Raw genomic sequence first — 17,458 nt, 5'->3', positions numbered from 1 at the left:
TGATTGCAAAGAACTGGATACTAAGGGTGTGCCCGTCAGTTGAGGAATAGCTGAGTAAGTGTGGTATATGAATGTGATGGAATACTATGGTGACATAAGAAATGATGAAGGGGACAATTTCAGAGAAACCTTGAAAGATTTATATGAAATGATGCAGCGTAAAGTGAACAGAACTAGAAGAATAATTTATAACAACAACATTGTAAACACAAACAACTTTGAAAGGCTTAGGAACTCTCACTGAAATGAAGACCAATTATGATTCCAGAGGACTCATGAAGAAACATGATACCCACATAGGTGGATGATAGACTTTGTGCACATTGAGACATATTTTCTTTTAGACATCTCAAATGTGGTAATTTGTTTTGCTTGAGTATACATGTTTGTAACAGGGATTTTGCTTTTCTTTTTCAATGTGGGAGAAGGTGAGAGGGAAAGAAGGAAGATTTTTTTCTAATCGAAAAAATAAAATTTGATTTAAAAAAAATGTCCAAGGAAGCACTTTGAAAGTTATCCTTTGAATCTGACTTACTTATGCTCTTGTCTTACAGTTCACAAGGGTTTGGATCCCTGATCCTGATGAAGTCTGGCGATCAGCAGAGATAGTGAAGGACTATAAGGAGGGTGAGAAGATTCTTCATCTTAAACTTGAAGATGAAACTGTAAGTGTTCTGGTTGTAAATGGCCTTGATTGATGATGAATGGAATCAAACCTTAGATTGAAAACTCTTCAGATGTTAAGGATTCTGTGTACATGTAGTTCCCTATAGAGGGAGTCTCTTAAAGTCCTAAGGCATAATTTGATACTTAGTAATTGCTTTTTTGTGTGGTGGTGATAATACATTGGAAGTAATAGGTGTATTTTAAGAAAGGGCTACCAGGAATATATTTATAAGCCATATTTCACCAGTACTCAAAGATATTCATGGTCAGAACTTTTTCCACCTCTAGCCTTTTTTTTCCTGTACCTCTCCTTCTGTAATATTAGGCAGAAGAGCAATACATATTTATTAGATACTTACTGTGTACCAGGAATTGTGCTAATTGTTGGGAATTCAAATACAAGCAAAAAGAAAGGTAGTCCCTTCCCTCAAGGAGCTTACATTCTAATGGGGGAAACAACACATAAAAAGGGGCTGAAAGGGGATAGGAGGAGACCTGCACAGGGGGCATGGTGGCAAAGTCTAGAGCAAGGGTGGGGAACCTGTGGCCTTGGGGTCACATGTGGCCTTCTAGGTCCTTGGGTGCAACCTTTTGACTGAATCCAAGTTTTACAGAACAAATCCTTTCATTAAGGAGATTTGTTCTGTGAAGTTTGGATTCAGTCAAAGGGCCACACTTGAGGACCTAGAGGGCAGCATGTGGCCTCAAGGCCACAGGTTCCCCAGTCCTGTTCTAGAGAGTTAGAGGTAGAGCTGGGAGAGGGGAATGAAACATGGCTTCACTGGGGGATCTGGAAGGAGCTCAACAATGAGAGAAGGAGACCAGATTGGCAGAGAGATGTTCTAGGGTGAGAAGACAGCTGAGTAATGGAGGCAGAGTCTGGAGAGAGCGCAACTAGGAGGGATCAAATGCAAAATACTTTGTTAGGTGTTTGATGCCCTTCATAATCTAGCTGCCCCTTCCCCCCATCTTTCCAATCTTCTTACATCTTATCCCCACTACATGCTCTTCAGTCCTCCTAGCTGTTCCATTAATATGACATTCCATCTGTCAGCTCTGGGCATTTTCTCTTTCTGTCCCCCATGTCTGGAATGCCTTTCCTCCTCATCTCTGCCTATTACCTTCCCTGGATTCTTTTAAGTCCCAACTAAAATCTCTTTTTCTACAGGAAACCTTTCCCAACCACTTTTACTTCTAGTGCCTTCCTTCTGTAAATTATTTCTTATTTATCCTGCACATAGCTTGTTTGTACACATTTTTTTGCTTATTGTCTCCCCCATTAGATTATGAGCTTCTTCAGAACAAGGGCCGTCTTTTTCCTCTTTTTGTATTCCCAGGAAAAGTGTCTGGGACATAGTAGGTGCTTAATAAATATTTATTAACTAACCGAAGGGAAGTAAATAAAGTTAATGGAACATTGATCTGCATGATAATATGGTAGACACTGGTCCATATTAAGTTATATGGACACAAGTCCCTTTCCTAAGGTTATGTGAAATAAACAGCCAAATGATGTAGTGAATTTTCATTTTTCCATGCCAACAGAAGGGAATGTTAGTTTAGAGTTTTGAAATGTACATATAATATCATCACAGCAAGAGTGTCAGGAAATGACTCCTGGATTACACAATGAGGTTAAACTGTGTTCGAGGATTTGACTGAATACTGAGATGTGATCACATGGTATCTTGTGGAGTTCTTAATTCCCTGGATCAGTTTATCTTCTCTTGTAGCTTCAAGAATCACAGATGACTCCCAAGTCAAGCATCTTCCAGCCCTGACTTTTCCTCAGTTCCTTATTTCCACCTGTCTACAGGACATGAGCCCTTACATATTTTCCCATCACCTTGAACTAAACAAGCCCCAAAGCAAAGTAATTATAACTCCCCTGTTCCCAAAATGGCTTCCTTTCTCCACTATGTCCCATTCATTGGTATCACCACCAGTCTTTCAGTCTCCCAGGCTAGACACATGTGAGTCATCTTTTACTCTTCCATCTACTTTCTAGGTCGTTAGGTAGTATTGTGGATAGAGCACTGGATTTGGAGTCAGGAAGATGTGAATTCAAATACAGACTCAGACACTTACTAGCTGTATGACCCTGGGAAAGTCACTTAACTTTTCTTAGCTTCAGTTTCTTCATCACTGAAATGAGGATACTAATAACACCCATGTCCCAGGTCTTTTATAAGGATCAAATGAGATAATCCTTGTAAAGCATTTTGCTAACCCTAAAATGCTATATAAACGCTAACTATTGTTGTTGTTGTTGTAATTTTTACTTTATGCCATGTAAGCAATCTCATTCTTGTAGTTTAGTATTTTGTACTTTGGCACCTATAGAATTCATCAGTGTTTGTAGTCCCTCTACCAGTTCAGATTCCAATCCATTAATGCCACTGAAAAAAATCTTGTCTTTTTTTTTTTAATGAATCTACCATTGAGAGTCTTTTCAAATGCTAAAGGCTTTCTTCTCATTGTTTTAATGTTTTTGGGAATATCAGTATACAACTTGGGTTGTCTGTCCATTATCCCATTTTTGTTATTTGATGAATCCATCTCTTTTTCCATTCAAACATTTTCTTTAATATTGTTTGTGCCACTTCTCATGTTCAGACTATCATTTGTTGCTTATAGCATTTGTTCTTGTCTTCTCTTTTGACTTACCTGCAACATCAATACTTCTGAGACTCAGCTGCTGCAGGATTCACAACCATGTCCAGTCACTAGGAAACTTTTAATGTTAACATGAAATCTGTGTGGCACTTTTTGGGGATATATCACTGTGAATGCTGTGTAGTTTCCTAAATCCTCTCCTCCTGCTCTGTCATTCTGCCTGGTTTTTCTAAAGTGTGCATGTCAATGAACTAATTCAATGGGCTCCCCTGTTATACTGCATATTTACATCTGTGTAATGTGAATTTCTCATATTCTTTAATTCTCAATATATTGAATATTCATTATAAAGCATTGCATACCTGGCGTTGCAGTGATACAAAAATGGGAAAGATCCAGTCCCTATCTTCACTGAGCAGAATATTATCTATTTGGGAGACAGAGAGATAAGGACCTAGAGTCATAGAGCATGAGGAGGTTGGCATTAGTTTGAAGAGGGGAATAAGGAAAGAGTTCTTGAGATCCAGAGGAGAGAGGGGTGGCATCTCTTCCTGTTGAGGACATCCAAGAAGGTTTCATCAAGGTCTGCATCTGTACTTGAGGGTTGAATTTGGGAGTTTGTGAGAAACAGAGAATCAGGAAGATAGTGTTCCAAGTAAATGGTATATGTGAAAGGCAGGGAAGCAGGAAAGTTGGAAAGCCTTAGGTATGTTTGAGGAGTAGTAGATAATCCAGTTTGCCATATTCTGAAATAAGATTGGGAAGATTGCCATTTGAGGTGGACCTTGAAAGCCACATTGAAGAGTTGGGGCAGTAATCTGTAGTCTGAGGAGCCATTAGAAGTTTTTGAGCAGTAGAGTGATATGATTAAAGCTCTGCCTTAGGAAAAAGAATCTGCAGCAGTGTGTTTGCTGAATAGTGCCAGGAAGACCAGGTTGGAGCCTTTTGCATTAGTCAGAGTGAGAGATGATGAGGGCCTGGATTAGGGTGAATGGAAGGGAAGGTGGTAAATAAGAAGTGTTAGAGAGGGAGAAGGGATAGGACTTCAGAAATTATTAGAGTTGGTGGGGGAGGGGGAAGAAGAAGAGGGATGAATTAAAGGTGACTTGTAAGGTTTTGAGCCTTGGGTGATTGGGAGATTGGAGGAACCATCCACATAAATGAGCGCTTCAGGATGATTAGTTAATTTGGGTCGCTGTTAGGACATCCAATAAGTAGTTGGAGATAGGATACTGGAATTTGGGGAAGAAATAGAGAGTTTCTTCCTTCTAAATAGCTCTGTTTTTCTCTTTAATGTCCACTTCCTTTACTTCACACTTGCATTATTGTTCCTGCCTTCAGCTGTCCTTGCCACTGATCCATCTGTTCTCCATTGTCCTTTCTCAAGAGAATCCAGGACCAGTTTGGTTAAATAAGGCATTCGGGAAGGAACTCTTTGTTGCTAAAATGTAGAGGAGATGTGTCTAATTTGGCAAACCACCTAACTTGCATGGATTTCCATAGTGGGTGGGGGATTAATTGCCAGATGGATCAGTGACCAGATGGCATCCATGAAACCATCCATTCCTTGGACCCAGGGAGCTCCAACGGGGAAAGGTATTGTTTATTGGATTGACTTGTCCAGGCCTACTCATTCTTTAAGACTCTTCTTGGGCTCCACTTGCCAGAAAGTACCCATTACAGCCACAACTTATTTCTCCCTCTGCTGATTTCTATTGCATTTGTTTCCTCAACTACTCTTCTGACAGTCAATCATTTATGGTTTTGCATGTGCCTTGTCTAACTGGATTGTAAACTTCTGGAGGGTTATATTTTATAAAACAGTTTGGGACAAATAATGAGCAGCCAATAAATGACTGAGTTGATGGTGAGTAAATTTGAATACTGATTTTGTGTCACCTTGATCTGATCACTTAAAGAAATTATCTGCCAGAGCATTTATTTGTGAAGTGGATATTACAAGAGGCATTCACACCTCCCTCACTTGGAGAAAAACTTTGATACTTTTGTCAGTTTTGATGCCTAACTCTGGGACCTTGGGCAAGTCACTTAACCCAGATGAGTATTCTTATCTGAAAAATGGGGATAATAACAGTACCTACCTCCCAGGGTTATTGTGAGGATAACATGAAAGTATTTTTAAAGTTCTTTGCAAACCTTTAAACACTATATAAATGCTAGTTATTTTGAGGCTTTGATAAGAGAAAATTCCTAGCAGATTGCTGTGATTTGCCTCATTAAATAATGCCTGAGACAAAATTAAAAATCTCTTACCCACTTGAGTGGCATTTATTTTTCACTAACAGATTTCATTTTTTTGAGTGGGTGAGGTTTTGTGTGCCTTTTTATTTAAATTGTACAGAGGTATTAGGGCGACTGAGCTGCTCTGTTGCTAAAACAGAACAGATGCCTGCTTTCCTAAGCTGAAAGTGGGCCAGGGACTGTGCATAACTCCTGGATGAGCTGCAGGGGAGCCCGTCTCTGCCCTGCTCTGGTATGTAGCAGGTTACCTTGTTATTGGACGGAAAGCCAGAAGACAAGGATTGAGAGTCCCTCAGCCCGCTATTTCTCAGAAGATCTGATTCACTGCGGGGCAGCTGAACTTGCCAGGGCCGCCATATGACTAGGGAAGAGATGCTCTAGGAGAGATACAATGTAACTCAGTGGCCTCAACAGAGCACAAGAGGAAGACAGCTTAATCATACTCTCCTTGTTGCTTTGTAAGTGGAGATCAGCCCAGCCTACCAGATGAAGCTACCTCTGTTTCCCAACAGCTGCCCACTCCCCATCCCTTACTCATGAAATGACATCAACAAAAAGGCCAAATAATTAGTTTCTTTTAAAATAATCATACCTTACTTTTATTATAGAGCATGTTATAGTTTTCTAAGCACTGTCATTCAGAGCCATGTAGGTTAGTTACTATTAATTCCATTTTATAGATGAGCAAACTGATATACAGAGTGGTCAGGAGGCAAACCGAAGGCCATATAACTAGTAGCAGATTCAAGTCTTACCCCCCCACTATGTAATGTTTACATGAAGCAGCACCCAATCACCTTACACAGCAGACTTCAAGAATCTATACCCCGCTCCCCCACTTACCGCCTAGTCGCTGGGGAACTTAATACCTTCAGCTTTGGAATTTGTAGAACATGCTATCCAGCCATTGGCTCAGGCCGCTTTACCATCTGCCATGCTGCTTTCCTTGTGCACCACCCCCTTTCTGGCCACACTGATCTAATCAATAAGTCACATTGCTTCTGGCAAGAACATTTCAAATGACTGCCCTATGTGTGTCTCACTATCCTTGTGACTCCACAGATAGAAATTTCTTCCTAGCCACCATTCTGCTGTAGATATGTTCTCACCTGTATTGAAACCTAAACTCTTTGAGGCCAGGGACTGTCTTCTCTTTAATATTTTTATCCACTGGCCTGATGGTAAGCGGCAAATAAATGCTGTTTCCTTCATTTGCTCCTTTCAGATTTATCTTTTTTTCTATAATCCTGCTATCACTGGCTTCATTTTGACCTTTATTTCATGGTTTGGGGTCTGTTGTAATAGCCATTTGACTGAGAGATAGTATTACAGTATATGGTACTCTGGACTGAGAGTCAAGAAGATTTGGGTTTGAATCCTAGAGTGGAATTTTACTATGCGGATGTCCCTCTAGCAGTTTTCTTAACATCTTTGGGCCCATTTCATTTGCAAAATGACAGGATTGGAATCATTAGCCTCTGAGGTCTCTTTAATTCATATCTAAATCCTGTCTTTCTTTCTGGTCTTATCAATCCACGAGCAGCATTAATTAAGTGCCTAATAATAATGACATTAATAACAATAATGATAGATAACACACACATGCTCACATATATATGTGTATGTGTATATATACATGTGTATGTATGTTTGTATATATTTGTATACTTGCACATACACATACACACACATATATGTATGTTTATATAGCACTTTATGGTTAGGTGGCTCAGTGGGTAGAGTGCTAGGCCTAGAGTCAGGAAGACCTGAGTTCAAGTCCAGCCTCAGACACCTCCTAGCTATGTGACCCTAGGCAAGTCACTTATTTGCCTCAGTTTCCTCATCTGTAAAATGGGGATAATAATAGCACCTCCCAGGAGTGTTGTGAGGATCAAATGAGATAATAATTGTAAAGCACTTAGCACAGTGCTAGGCACATAGTATATAAACGTTAACTATTATTATTAATTTAATCCTTGCAATAATCCTATGAGGTAGATACTATTATTATCCTCATTTTATAAAAGAAGAAACTGAATACAGAGAAGTTAAGTGATTTATCCAGAGTTGCATCGCTAGGGACTATCTAAGGCAGGTTTTGAACTTAGGTCTGCCTGTCTTCAAGTCTCACCCTCTATCCACTTGTGACCTTTCTGCCTACTATGTGCTTAAACAATAGGCTAAGCCCTGAGATACAAATATAAAACCAGTCCCTGCCCTTAAGAAACTTTCATGCGACTACAGAGAAGGGAGTAGAAACAGTAGATACACAAATGAGGAAATACTCAATGCATAGTCATTAATATGAACAGGGCCCTAGCCACTGGGAGTTGGTGGAGGACCCAGGAAAGGCTTCTTGTAGCAGATGACACTTTGTCTGGCTCCTGAAGTGAGTGTGGTTCTTGAAGAGGCAAAGGTAGGGAGAAAGGCTATTGTACGCATGGAGGGATGGTCTGTTCAAAGATGGAGAGACAGAATATGGAATGTTTGTACCGGGAAGAATAAGCAGGCCACTTTGGTTAGAATGGCATGTGTGATCAACTTAGAAAGACAAGCTAGAGCCAGATTGTAAAAGTTTCTCAAATCCCAGAGGAATTTGTGTTTTATTCTAGAGGCAATAGGGAATCTTTGGAGTATCATGAGCAAGAGCAGTGGTTATGAGGTTTTGGCTGTCATTTTACAACAATTGACTCACATGGCATTTACCATCTACCAGAAAATCTCAGGTGTGAGAATGTGTGCGTGTGTATGTGTGTAATATAAGCTATCGTCTAGACACATCTTTCCTATTCTGTACTTAGTTAAAAAAAATCAATTGTCAAAGTGCAGGACTTAACATTTATTCCTATTAAATTTCATCTTACTAAATTGGGCCATCACTCTAGCCTGTCAAGATGTTTCTGTATTACAATGCTGTCATCTAGCATGTTACCTATGCTTCTCAGCTTCATGTCATCCACAAAATTGGTAAGCAAGCCATCTGTCTTCATTCAAGTCATTGATAAACGTGTTGAACGGAACACACTCAAAGACAAGACCCTGTCACAGAGATCCTTCCCTCCAAGTTGGTGCCCCTAATTGCTTCAACTTCTGTTTTTTCTACCTTAGTGCTCCCTGACAATTTCCCTTATTTTGCCTCTTTGCCTAGTCTTGGACCCCAAGGGTTTCCCACTTTTTGTTAGCTGTTATTCTAGAAATCCTTGCCTCTTTGACCATCCTCCAACTTCCAAATAGATAAGAAGAAAATTCCTGGGCTGGAATCTTCATTCTGAGGTTCAATTTAATTCCATAAGTACTCCCAAGTAGGAAGAGTCATCCTAAAAAGCAAATGTTATCTTAGAGGACCTTAATTGAAGTATAGCATTCATGGTGACAGAGGTTATAATCTTGCCATCCTCTGCCCTAGGCAGAGCACATCTTGAGTGTTGCAATCAGTTCTGCAGGTCATTTTTTGTTTGTTTGTTTGTTTTGTTTTTTAAGCAATTGAGGTTAAGTGACTTGCCCAGAGTCACACAGCTAGTAAGTGTGAAGTGTTTGGTCTGAGGCTGGATTTGAACTCAGGTCCTCCTGACTTCAGGGCTGGTGCTCTATCCACTGTGCCACCTAGCTGCCCCCAAGGCCATGTTTTTTAAAAATTAACTTTTTAAGTTTTGTACTTAACCAAAAACCCATAAAAAGAGCATTTCTTGTATACAAAGTAGGAGATAAAAGAAGGTGATAGCATATGAAACCAATAATCACTATTCCATACATATTGCTTCATGCGTGTGTGTATGTGTGTGTGTTTGTGTGTGTGTATGTATGTGTGTTTGTGTGTGTGTGTTTCTAGTCTGTTCCGTGAATTTTCATAAAATATTTGATGACTGGGTGGCACATTTTAGAAAGGACATTGTCAAGGTGGAATCAGTCCAGGGGAAAGTAATTAGAATAATGAAGGGACTCAAAACCAGACTGCACAGGGATTCATTGGAGGAACCGAGGATGTTTAGCCTAGAAAAGAGTGTACTATGGGGATATGATAGTTGTCACAAAATATTTGAAGAGTCCTCCCCCTGGAAGAAAGATCAGGTTTTTTCTCCTTAGCTTTGGAGAATTGAGTTAGGATAAAAATTAAAGGGCAACAGATCTAGTTTCAATATAAGCAGATAATCTAATACATTTTAAATTGTTCAAAGAGCAAATGTGTTGCCTTAGGTGGGCAGTGCATTTTTGACTGTTGGAAGTTCTTCAATTAGATGACTATATTGGGCATGTGTTGTGGACAGAATTCATGCTTCAGGCAGGGAATGGATTAGGTCACCTCTGAAGATGCTTCTGCTGCGAAGGCTCTGTGATAACTTGCCTACTCCACAGCACTGCTTCTTGGAGCCACAGGTGAGATTTGGGTGACGGTACATAAGTAGCCCTCAAAAGGGCCACATCCCAGGAAAACCATCTCAGCAGTTGGGTTAACCAACCAGTCTTAAACCAGTTGGTGAGTTGGGAGATGTCTACCCCAAGCATGTGAAGACTTCCCCCAGCAGAATGGACACATGAGTACAATTTGTTCTAGAGGCCATGAAGGCAGCCGAAGCAGGTACTGTAGAGTGCTTAAAGCTTGGTCAGACATAGAAGATGCCAACCAAGGTCACCCGCTGTATCCTGGGACATCGCCAGTCATCTTGACTTTTGTCTCACCACTGGACTTCGATGACCCTGGAAGAGTGAGGCTGATGTCTGTGCAGCTCTGTCTCACTTAAATCCAATTCAAACACGAGTCAAGATATCACTCCGTGATGTCACTAGTCCTCTTTGAAAACAAAAGATGAACACCACGACAGCACTGTGATTGGATGGCTTAGGTGAAGTATCAACAGAGTGTTCTGTAATAACCAAACCAAACCTAGACTCTTTTCTTTTCCCTCTCCCTCCTCTCAATCTATTTGGAACCTAGAGAACCTTAGAATCAACCTCATCATGTATGTGGGTCTTTGCGTTAGGATTTGGACCTACTCTGGAAGAGAGATCTTCCCCAGGCATTGTTCCATAGGTCCGGATATGTGCTTATTGTCTAACTGTGTGACCCTGCATGAGTCATGTAATTGTTTTTGAGTCTCAGGTTCATCATTGTAAAATGGGAATGATAATACTTGTACTTCCTGCCTTATGGGATTAGTTCAGGGAAAAAAAATCTTGTAAACCTGAAAGGTCTGAATGAATGAGAACTGCTGCTAATATTACCACTAACCTGTATACCAGGGTTTCAGAAGCTCCTGAGCCAGGAATTAATCATATAATAGAGATAAATGTAAAGTTGTACAATTTGATTCAAAAATTAACCGTGCAAGTCCCAATGATCAGAACTGAGGGATGGGAGGGAGATATGGTGACAGTGCTAAACATATGGACTCCAGCACCAGGTTCAATGAGGTGACAAACATTAAACTCATACTATATGCTAGACATGAGGGATAAGAAGAAAAACAAAACAAAACAAAACATCCCCTCCCTTTCAGGAGCTTATATTGCATCATGGGAAACGATATGCAAACTTATAAGTAAATGCAGAATGTATACAGAATAAATCCAGGGTAACTTTGGAGATACATTAGCAACTCATGGGGATGAGGACAAGCCCCATATAGGAAATGGCACTTGAAATGAGGTTTGAGGCAACCTAGGGATTTTACAAGGTGGGGATAGCAGGGAGCAGGACATCACAGACATGGGTAAAATCATGCAGAAGGCAGAGAAGGGAGATGGAGTGTGCTGTGGGAGAAACTACAAATAGGCCAATTTGGCTGAGCTGTAGAATGTGTGTGTGCATGTGTCTATGTGTGGAATGTGTAATAAGTCTGAAAAGGCAAGACAGATTGTGAAGGGCTCTCAGTGCCAACCAGAGGAGTTGGGCATTTTATCCCAGAAACGAGAAGGAGGAGCCCCTGGAACTTCTGGAGTAGTGACATTGGCAGCTGCGTGGAGGCTTGATTGCAGAGGGGAGAGACAGAAGACGAATTAGGAGACTATTTCAATAGTCTAGATGAGAGGTGATGAGGTAGTATATTGTATGGGATCATAAAATTTCAGATGTGGGTGGGATCCATGGTAAGAGATCATTTGGTCCAACTCCATTTTAAGATGAGCAAAATGAGTCTCAGAGAGCATATTTGACTTGCCTAAGACCACACAACTTTACATTTACATGAAAGAATATTGAACTTAAATTCAGAGGACCTTGGTTTGAGTCTTAGGCCTAACCCTCAGTAACCATGACCTTGCAGAAGTGGTACCTCCCTTCTGAGCCAAGGTTCCCCCTCCTTTGGTATTACCATTAGTATTTACGTTACCACTCTCATAAGGTTATAGTGAGAAAAGCCTTTTGTAAAAGTTCAGGCACTACAGAAATGAGTTGTTAATTAGAGAGTAGCAGAAGGTCCTGGCTGTTCTAATTCTAATGTCCTTTTCACTGTGCTAGACATTTCTTCTGCAAAGATAGTGTCCCAGTAAAAATACACCAAGTGGTTATACAATTTCTAGATATTGATTGAACCCTGCTTGCATTTCTCTTAAATTCTCGTAGTCCCTGAATGGTTTGGGTGGCACTGCTCCCATAATTTACCCTCATGTTCCCCTGGAGAAGAGATTTAGAATTCTGGATTTGGGTCCTCTGATCTAAGTGACTTTGAGGACTAGTTCCTTTTGCCTCACGAAGGAATCAGTGTAGGCTACCCATTGCTGAAATATAACAGGATGGTTTAAACCGAGAGCCCATCAGTCTGAACAGGCAACATTCCAAGCTCCCTGCACTAAAATGGTGTTGGGAAGATGAGCTATGACTGAAGATTTTCATGCTCCTGTGATTCTGGTTATAATAAATTTGCCAGCAATCTCCTTTAGCCATTGCTTGATGGCCAGGCATTTTATCAGGAGTTTGCATTCATGGCATCTGGTTCTTTGCTGCTTCAGGATAATAAATAGAAAACACAGGGTTGAGAATATAGAAAAGGAAGACCAATTACTTTTCTGTTGGAAGAACTTATCAGTTTTGAGAAACATGGCAGGCATGGAAGTGTGGAGAGCACTCCTTCCTCAGTAACACTTTCGTTGTTTCCCTAGAAAACTGAGTTGGTGAGTGTTACTGCAAATGAGGAACACCTCCAAATCAGAAGGGCTGTATCGATCACCAATATGTAGTGCCTGCTATGAGCTTAACCTCCACTAAATTCCTGCTCTGATGCTTTTTTGGGTCTTTAAGGGGTCCCTGAATTCTAAAAGCCTATGCTGAATGCACTCTGGAACAGAGTATTGGTCCAGTGACTGTCTTCTGCTGGAACTTAGGAAAATGGGAATCAGGGCAAGGAACAAGCATTTATTAAGTGCCTACTATGTGCCAGGCACTGTTCTAAGTACTATTGTTTAGAGAGGCCCACCACCAGGAGGAGGACTACAGGGGAATGCATTTTTTTCAGCTACAAATAGCTGGTAAAGATAGCATAGTATAGTGGAAAGATCACTGACTTTATAGTTAGAACACCTGGGTTCAAATCTCACCTCTGATACTACCTGTTTAACTTTAGGTAAATAAATTAACCACTGGGGCTCAATTTCCTTACCCATATAATGAGGGGTGGGGATTAGATGACTTTTGAGACCTTTGCAGTACTAGGTGTTCCTACAGACTCACAAAGACATTCTACATAAAGCAGAGGGAGGAAATTGTGATCTGCACTGGTGGAGGAGTTAATCACAGTGATGAAATTATGGAGTCCAGAATTAAGTGCCCTGGCACCATGAAGGATAAGAGAAAAGATGCAATCTTGTGCTGCAGTAGTTTACGTAGTAACAGTGACTAGAGAGCAGGAAAGAAAAAGTGAGGAATCAAGAGCCAGACTGTAAACAAGTCATGTTCTCATCTCATTTTGGTCATCCATTTAAAGGTAACCTAGCACAACCCTCTCATTTGACAGGTGACTTAAGTGACTTAGGCCACTGAGCCAAGGTCACACAGGTAGCAAATTGCAGAGCCAAGATTTGAAGTTTCTCTGACTTCTAAGACACATTGCTCTTTCTATTGCCTATCTCAAATTGATTTAAAGTTACTCCCAGGCTGAGAGCTTCTGGAGAGATCAACCTTAGAGTCTTTTCCTGTTAACTGAGAGATTTCCTTTTTTTAGTTTTTTTCCCCCTAATTGATCACTTCTCTCCCTCTCCCTCCCTCTCTCCTTCCCTCCCTCTCTTTCTCTCTCTCCCCTACTTCCTCTTTCCATCTCCTTCCCTCCCTGTCTCTTCCTCCCTCTCTCTTTTCATTTCTCCTTCCCTCCTCTTTTTTCTTACCCCCCTTCCTCTCACCATTTCTTTCTTTCTTCTCCTTCCTTCCTTTCCCTTCCCCTTCTTTCCTTCCTCCCCTTTCCTTATCTCCCCCCTCCTCCTTTTTCTCCTCCCCCTCTTCCTTACACATAACACAGATACTCAATAACCATGTATAAGTAAGTTTAAAATGATAAAGTTATAGCTGGAAAGAATTGTAGAGTCCACTGACCAGCCCCCTAAAAACTTGTGACTTGTCTTAGGTCACATGGCAAATTGTAGCCTTATAAATACAGCTAACTCACAATTTTCTACACCAAAAGAAGTACAGAAACAGGCATGAAGAATTGAAAAATGTATTTGGCAAAGAGACCTACTCGGTTACATGCAGTGTGTGCCATTTCCTACCCACCTAACATCAGTGTTCCAGGAGTAGTAGGGCTTCCCTGAAATCTAGAGATAATAAAACTTTTTCTGGCTTTCAAGGCTTTCATCATAATAAAACAATAAAGATGTTTAAAAATAAAATGGAACACCTGAAACTAGCATAATTAGAAATATATATATATATGTGTGTGTATATATATATACCCACACACACACACATATTTTAACAAATGGTTTTCTAGCCTTAGTCTGTGAAAATTCACTTATTCATGAGGGAAAATTGAGCTTTCATGCAGTGTCATAGTTGACGTTAATATGATGAGACATCAATATGCTACCACTATAGTGGCAACACTAAATATTCTTATCCTATTGTTTAATCTATCATAGGCCAAATGTCCTTTCTAGTCTCTCTTCCTTCCTTCCTCTCTCCCTACCTTCCTACCTGTCTCAGAACCAGGTGGCAATGGAAAGGAGAAGGGATTGAAACCACTGGTGGATATTGAACAGTTTCTGGTTTTGTAAGTGTTGTCATTTAGCCCATTCCTCTAATTCCAAGGGCCGGATGATTTGTACATCTCAGTTCTCTTGCCTCTGACTCTTGAAAGTTCCATAGTACCTGATTATGTGATCATCAGTTATTTGAAAAACTCTGACTTTTCAAATAAGCTATATGGGCTGCAGATTTATAGCCGATTTAACTAGTGACAGTCTTGCAATCAATTTCCTATTAAGGAAAAATCTGTTCTTATGTCTTTTTTCTTTCTCCTCCCCTCCAGAAGAAAACCAAAAAATCTATAGCTTCATATGCTGAGTTGACGAGTTTTTAGCTCTTTTTAGCTGACTTGGACAGTTTTACCCCCATGTCAATTTGACAGAGCTAGTGACCCTAGTTTGTTCTTAAGCCCTGTTTTCATGAATTTGCTTGGGAATTTCCTCCTCTATCTGCTCTTGACGGAAGAAGGAAGAGAGACATCTAAGAAAAGACAGAATTATAGCTACCTCTACTCCCTAAACTCCAGGGTATAGGGATGGTCAGGTAGGAACCTCTAATCCACGTTCTGTGCTATGATCTGAAAAAGGAGAAACATTCAGCAAGGACAAATGGGAACTAGGGAAATCCCCTTCCCTGGAAGCCTTTTGTGGAAAAGTAGAGACCTTTATATCCAGAAAGACTTGGATGTAGACCAGAGTCCTTTCTGAAAAAAATCTACTAGTTCCAGAATTCTGTAGTATAAAAATTCCTCGCTTCACTGCCCTTTTCTTGTACTGAGGGGAAACAAGCCTACTTTTTATGCCAGTAGCTTCATCTGGATTTCCTGCTTTGTCAATGATGTTTGTTTTATATTTTTATTAAGTGGGTATTTTAAAAATATCATTTTCAGAAAAGCATTATGGTGGTGTGATGGTATTGCTTAAAGCTGATTTAGCTTAGCTTAGTAGCTTTGGTAATTTTGTAGAATTACCTTTTTGAGGATTCTATTTAGAGCAGGGCTTCTTAACTTGGATAGTTGTCAGGGAGTCTGTGACCTTGGATAGGAAAAAATACATCTTTATTTTCACAAGCATCTAACTAAAATTTGACATTTCCTTCAATTGTGAATATAGACCACAATCCATTATTATGAATAGGGTTCTATAGACTTTACTAGTCTGCCAAAGAGGTCCATGGCACAAAAAAGCTTAAGTATTCCTCAATTAGGGGGAAGCCATTCAGATTTCCCATGGATCATTCCAGAGTAAATATATGCAGTGGGCAAAAGGATGTGGTTTGGAAGTGGGACAGAGGAATCATGCATTTTTCTATTCAGTCAAAAATGAACAAGTATTTATTAAGCAGCATTTGTATATCAGACATTGTGCAAGGCATCAGAGGTGCATGTATGAAGAATGAAACAATCCCTGCTTACATAGGTCTTACATTCTACCAGGAAAGACAAGTACATATGTCTCTCTCACCATGCGTGTGTGTAAAATGTGTGTGTGTATGTGTATACAAATAAATACAAGTTTTATTCAAAGTAGTTTGAGAAGCAGGACACTAGCATTTGGGGGATAAAGAAAGGCTTCATATATAGAGAAGGTAGTGCTTGAGATGAGACTTGAAGAAGGCAAAGGACTCTATAAAATGGAGGTGAGGAGAGAGTGTATAGTGCAAAGGCAGAGTAGAGTGTTGTGTGGGAAAAACAAAGAGGAAGTCACTTTTTGCTGACTGGAAGAGCATGGGAGAGGATGCAGTGTCCAGTGAGGCTGGGACCACATTGTATAAGACTTTGAAAGCTAAATAGAAAATTTTTTATTTTATTCCAAAGGCAATAGGGATCGATGGAGTTGATTGAATTAGAAGAGTTAAGTGGTCAGATTTGTGTTTAAGGAATCACTTTGATGGCAGTGTGAAAAATGTACTTGATTGACTTGAGGCAGGGAGGCCAATTAGAGACCTTTGTCATCATCCAGGCAAGAGTTCATGTGGTCTTGAACTAAGATGTGAAAAGATACAGAGTCTGACTTGAGAGATGTTGTTGGGTTAAAAAAGGACAAGATTTATCGACTACTGTAATTAGATACATTGGTGAAGGTGAACTCTCGTGAGGAGTTAAGAATAACATCAAGATTGCAATCCTGGCAGACTGGAAGAATGGAAGGATGGAAAGATGGAGACTGGCAGGATGGTGTTGCCTTTGATGGAAATAGTGAAGCTTTCAATAAGATTCTATTTTGGGGGGAAGATAGACTTTGGTTTGGGACATGGAGAGCTTGAGATATCTCCAGGACATCCAGTTTCAATAGGCAATTGATGATGTGAGACTGGAACTTTCAGAGTAGAAACTACAGCTGTTTATATAGATCTGTGAGTCATCTTCACAGAGATGACAATTCAAACCTTGGGAGCTGATGAGGTTACCAAGAGAAAGAGTTTAAAAGGAGAAGACAAGAGGAGGGCCCAGCATAGAACTTTGGGGGTCACATACAGTTAGAGGATGTAATGTGGATGATGAATAAGCAAAAGAGGTAGAGAAGGAATGGCCAGATAGATAAATGAAGAACCAGGTGAGTTACTCTTTCAAAAACAGAGAGGAGAGCATCCAGAATGAGAGAGGGTGGTCAAAAACAAACAAACAAACTGTTCAAAGTATCAAGTGTATGCTACAGATTCTGTTAAGTGAGTCAAGTCATGCATCTCATGTACAAGTACCTCTGCCTCTGCCTCTGTGACCCTGGAACCATGTACTTGGATGCC

At 40.3% G+C, this 17,458-nt stretch overlaps 1 protein-coding gene across 1 annotated transcript in view; it reads left to right on the top strand.

Annotated features, from left to right (window-relative positions):
• The window catches only part of MYO5B (myosin VB), a 532,192-nt gene that overhangs the window by 172,431 nt on the left and 342,303 nt on the right, over window positions 1-17,458 (top strand). The window contains exon 2 of the mRNA XM_027868890.1: window positions 555-665. Within this exon, the coding sequence (XP_027724691.1) occupies window positions 555-665 (111 nt within the window). The remainder of the gene's footprint in view (window positions 1-554; window positions 666-17,458) is intronic.

This window comes from Vombatus ursinus, unplaced genomic scaffold, assembly GCF_900497805.2.
Source record: "Vombatus ursinus unplaced genomic scaffold, bare-nosed wombat genome assembly UNPS02014791.1, whole genome shotgun sequence".
Taxonomy (NCBI): Eukaryota; Metazoa; Chordata; class Mammalia; order Diprotodontia; family Vombatidae; genus Vombatus; species Vombatus ursinus.
The sequence above is the reverse complement of the archived record's forward strand: the minus strand, read 5'-3'. Positions and strand labels throughout refer to the sequence as shown.